Below are 5,000 nucleotides of genomic sequence, written 5' to 3'. Positions count from 1 at the left end.
CCAGATGCGTGACTCTAAAGCTCTTTGATTCCGCTTTTTGTACAATAAAATGAATTAAACCTTTGTACAATCCGATACTTTGAGCAAGCTTCGGTAAATCTTCCTTCACAAGAATGACGCAATTGTTCTTTACACTAATCTTTTCCTTCACGATCTTGTTCCTCGTCATCATCTGTATCACCTGGTTTAAGCTTCTTTCTCTTGCGAATGTCATTCAGAGTTTCCTCTATCGACCGTAAATCCCTTTTGTTTTCACTCGGAACTGAAAAACAAGAAATTCACTAAAAAGCAGTGCTTTATAACAACAATTTCACGTTCAGTGGTAGCCTGCTTACAGCCGCCCGTTGTCCTAAAAAGAATCCGACGTTTGAAGAGAGCGGGGCGGCTGTACACAGGCTAGTTCAGTGGCTAGTTAAATATTTTCATGACACAATCTTGATAACCTGCGAGGGCACCCGGAGTTTCGATTGACCGTATTCCGGAATAGGAATCCATGGAATAGAAGTTAGAAATCCTTCCTTTTTTCGGAGATTCGCATTAAAATTGCCAAACACTTGCTAAAATGCTATTTTAAACATATTTTTATTATCCTTGCTGCCTCGAAACGTGCCAAACATACCGGAAGCGCCCTGAAGGGTTGGTTCGATTGACCCTATACGTGGAGTGATGATTAAAAACGGTACGTTTGGCGCTTTTGAAGCAACAAGGATAAATAGCAAGTGTTTGATAATTTTAATGTGAATTTCCGTAAAAACGAAGGATTTCTAACTTCTATTCCATGTATTCCTATTCCGGAATACGGTCAATCGAACGCGCCTTAAATCTAAACGGCCATTTTCGAGTTCAAGTCTGCCGCCTCTTCAAAGCGAGTCTAAGTGCGAAGTTTTTCTTATGAAAATTAGTTTTCATCCTATGCAAAAGTAGAATTAATTGTCATCACAAAAACGTCGCACTTGGAAATGGCTTATTCTGTTCATTTTGCGAGCTATTCTAGAGCGGGGAAACTCGGAACATTAATATATCGTATTCTTTTGGAAAACCTCAATCAACCTATTCCTAACCGGAATAGAATAGTCTGGTGTTAAGTGCTCGGTCACGTGACCAGCAGCCATGTTGGTTTGCTTAATTAAGTAGTTAAAAAACAGGGTTTGCCTAAAATTTCGGTTGATTTTTCGTACAACTTCGTTTACTCCTCCACTATGGTCGCCGTAAGCAGAGGCTTTTATAATAATTAGTTCGGCTCTTTAGTTTTACATTGGTGTTTATCACTTTCTATTGAAAATTGCTCACTACGGTAACTATGCAGAGAGGAATCTAATTTCAAGTAAATAATTGAATTTCTCACCGTAGCCGTAAGCTGAGTTACTTTTTGTTGCCCTTGCCGCATCTTTTCCGCTATCTGAGCCCAGTAAATGTTTATATTTGTCTTTGTAATATGTGGGAGGCGGTTGTTTTGAATGTTTTGTCGAGCTCTGCGCAACCTCAACAGAGTCGCTATCTTCAATACTCTGCAAGAGAAAAAGCTTTTTCAACTTAAAAGGACAACGTCTGCAATTTTCTTGCTGCCTTGGACAAGGAAGGTATCCTTCACGTTTGAAACGCATAAGGCTTCAGCTGACATATTGCATCCTTTTTTATTGGCAGAAGAAATCGCGATGATTGACAGAACTGCCATCTGCCCTCTTTTTTTTTCTGGCACCACAGAGATAATGATTTTTTTGCGTTTCACAACGTGCCATGGAATTAACCCAACAAATTCAATTGAGGCTTGGGCTTATTTTCTTTGCCTCGACATTCTCAAAACAATATTGAAAAAAACTCGATATAAACCTTGTGAAATTCATAAAATAGTTCATGATAGCAATAGCTGACAGAAACGCCACCATTCTTGTCACCAAAGCCTTGGATCGACCCAAGGCTCTTATATCCAAAAATTGGCTATTTGAACTTTACGTTAAGGCGGCGAAATACGAGATCCAAAAACGCTCAACTTGTCGCGCAACGTTGTTTCGTTGCAAGTTTTGGTCGATGTTTCGCGTTTTTCACCTTGCGTGAACAACTTGACCCGCAACAAAAAACATTTGTTGCGGGTTGAAGAAATGCAGGGCGCTGATTGGTTGATTTGCTAGTACACGAGCACATTTGTTGCGCCACAAATTGTGAGCTTGATGAAAAACGAGCAACAAAGCCAAAATTTGTTACTCAGAGTAGACCCGCGCTCTACTTTTCGCAACAACTTTCTTCAACCCGCAACAAATGTTATTGTTGCGCGACAAGTTGATCATGCAAGGTGAAAAACGGGAAACATCGACCCAAACTTACAACGAAACAATGTTGCGCGCCAAGTTGAGGGTTTTTTTATCTCGTATTTCGCCGCCTTTACCTGCTCAATTCTCGAGCTAACATGAAAGAACCGATTACAGACGTTTTTGATTGTTCTTCATGAAAACCAAAAAGAAAACACTTCCTCAGTCAAGAGAAGTGCTCTTGGGTCGAGATTAGAAACGCCACATTCTAGCCTACTTGTAGGCTTCCTGGACGCATTCTGAATTAAGAGCACTCTGGAAAGGCTGCTTACCGGTACATGATGGCATATTGAGATCATATGCCTATACTATACGTGGATTTACAAAGGCTCGCATTTATAAATATATAAAATGAAGCTTTTTCATCAGGCTCTGATGCAAGCTTCTAGCTAAGAAAAATTGCAATCACATTACTGAAATGAGAAATAAAATTAAAGAAAAGTAACAACAAAGAATGTTCAAAACATATTTGCTACCTCACCTGAGATTCATCCTTGGACTTTCCTGTACTGTCAGGATCAAATTCCTTGTAAATAAAATGGGACGATCTTACATATATAACAAAACTGAAGAAATTTTCTTTTTCTCAACCACATTTCAAACCAATTTTAAAAAGGTTGAAAAGTCCTGTACCATAATCTGTTCATTCTAAAGGCCACCTAAAGGTCTGGTGGAACAAGGCAACATGGAATATTTGAAGTTAGGAATATGGAAAAAAATTCCTTTAAATAGGACAAGGAGATGTAAAGCAGTAAAAGGATTGAAAAGAAGGACACAACTTATATCAGGAACACAGGAACACAATCAAAGGGAACAAATACCACACCTTGAGTGGTCATCATTGCATTTCATTATTGGACTAGGTCCACAACCTCTTTAAAGTGGGTGGGGCTTGGTGGTTTTGAAGTCAAATTTCCTAGATCTTGTCACAGGCAAAAATGCAATGGTTTAATAGTGTTAAATATGGTGGTCCCGCTATCTTTAAGCTTTTGGATTTACTGTTGCAATATGTTCATGTTTTAAATGTCAGAGCATACCTCTCCATTCCTATAAGCTTCTAACTCTTCATCTGATGGGGGGAATTCCTTTAAAACAAGAAAAATGATGTTGAATGTAATTTGTAAATTATGTAATGTATGTGTTTCAGAAATATCCTTCCCTCCTTGTGAAAATGTAGTGAGATTTTCTCCCAGGAAAAGTCGGGTCATTTTTTAATACGGTAATTTCAGGGATAAGACACATAATTATCTACAATCATTTGCAATTTTCATGGACTTTGATTTACATTACATCAGCAAGCAACTTATCATTTGCTAGCAAATTGGCTCACAAAGACAGTTTGCATAAACATTTTGATTTCATATTTATTTTTTTGTTATAATGATTACCTTTTTAAACAGCATCACATATCTATCAATTTCATCTTCACCAAAGGAGAATGTGGTGAGACCTGCAATCTCTGCCACATCGTGACTGCAAAATAAACAAAATTAGTGAGGAAACTGTAGCCTCTTCCAGGCTCCCAGATAGTCGGGAAAGTGAAAAAAACTGTGTGCAAAAAACGAGTGCTGGAATATGTAGATGTAGATGTAGATGTAGATGTAGATGTAGAAAGCAGCCAACATTAAACTTACACAATACTCCTTTGTATTCGAGTCATAGGGGGAAACTTCATTCTTGTTTGTTTTGTATCTTTAATAAACTCTGTCACTTCTTTCTCAGTCTGAATGGAGAACAAAAATCACAAAAAGTCATTTCAATACTAAATGTACATGCAGTGATGTATAGGTAAAGTATGACATCAATAATCTCATTTAAAATAATAATCTCTCAACAGTGGTGTTTCCTCTTTTTTTTTAATAAACACATTAACCATTTCATCATCGCAGGAAGAATCCCAGGTTCCATAGTCTTGATGACCGTAGGGCCACTGAAGATGATCTAGCAATCAGCTCTCTCCATTCCTCTCGGTTCTCTGATTTTTTCACAGTTTCTCCCTGTCTCAAGCCTGTCCACTCTGAGATGTTGTCCTCCAGCCTCTTTTTCTGTCTGCCTCTCTTTCTGCCTCCCTGTACTATCAGGTCCCATTACAGGGCAAGTAAATGATAATATCATTGACCCATTGACTCCCAGGGGTTCCCCATTGACAAGTAAAATCGTCTGGCATTAGACAGAGTAAAATGCTCTGGCATTAGACAGAGTAAAATACTAAGTCTGGCCGGTTTAGGCCAGTTTGGGCATCAAAGGGTTATAGACCTCGGAAAACCGAAAAGAAAGGTTTACTGGCCTGATAGGCACATGAAAAAAAAAACAAAACAGTGATATGGCAAGTCTGTCGAAAACTCTAAGCTCGCTAAATAATTTAATTTCTGGATTCAAAAAATGTTTCTAAACTATTACCATCAGATGGGCAAAAGAATGTGCTGAAAGCACAATTTAATTTAACCCTTTTTCCACCTTAGAGTGACACAAGTTATAGATTTCACTCTGCTTAACATCAGTAGAGATGATTTGATGCATCAATGTAGGTCAGTTCAGGGCTGAAAGCATTACGAACAAGCACATCCACTCAAAAACTCCATCCCCTTTATAAAATCCAAGTATATTGCTTCCTACTTACATCTAGTTTAGTCAATGTGGGCATCATTGCTTGGTTCCCCTTGAGACAGGAATGTTTTAGTGGGGGCAATAATT

At 38.4% G+C, this 5,000-nt stretch overlaps 1 protein-coding gene across 1 annotated transcript in view; it reads right to left on the bottom strand.

The window, feature by feature from the left end:
* LOC138051187 (sperm-associated antigen 7 homolog) overlaps nucleotides 1-5,000 on the bottom strand; it is a 7,078-nt gene that overhangs the window by 792 nt on the left and 1,286 nt on the right. Inside the window, exons 3-8 of the mRNA XM_068897346.1 lie at nucleotides 3,941-4,029; nucleotides 3,695-3,779; nucleotides 3,344-3,391; nucleotides 2,788-2,832; nucleotides 1,346-1,508; nucleotides 1-262 (exon numbers count right to left, since the gene is read on the bottom strand). The exon at nucleotides 1-262 is cut by the window's left edge and continues 792 nt beyond it. Coding sequence (XP_068753447.1) covers nucleotides 135-262; nucleotides 1,346-1,508; nucleotides 2,788-2,832; nucleotides 3,344-3,391; nucleotides 3,695-3,779; nucleotides 3,941-4,029 — 558 coding nt within the window. The 3' untranslated portion in view covers nucleotides 1-134. The remainder of the gene's footprint in view (nucleotides 263-1,345; nucleotides 1,509-2,787; nucleotides 2,833-3,343; nucleotides 3,392-3,694; nucleotides 3,780-3,940; nucleotides 4,030-5,000) is intronic.

Source organism: Montipora capricornis, chromosome 6 (genome assembly GCF_036669925.1).
Source record: "Montipora capricornis isolate CH-2021 chromosome 6, ASM3666992v2, whole genome shotgun sequence".
NCBI classification, from domain to species: domain Eukaryota; kingdom Metazoa; phylum Cnidaria; class Anthozoa; order Scleractinia; family Acroporidae; genus Montipora; species Montipora capricornis.
This window is presented reverse-complemented; position numbering and strand designations above follow the sequence as displayed.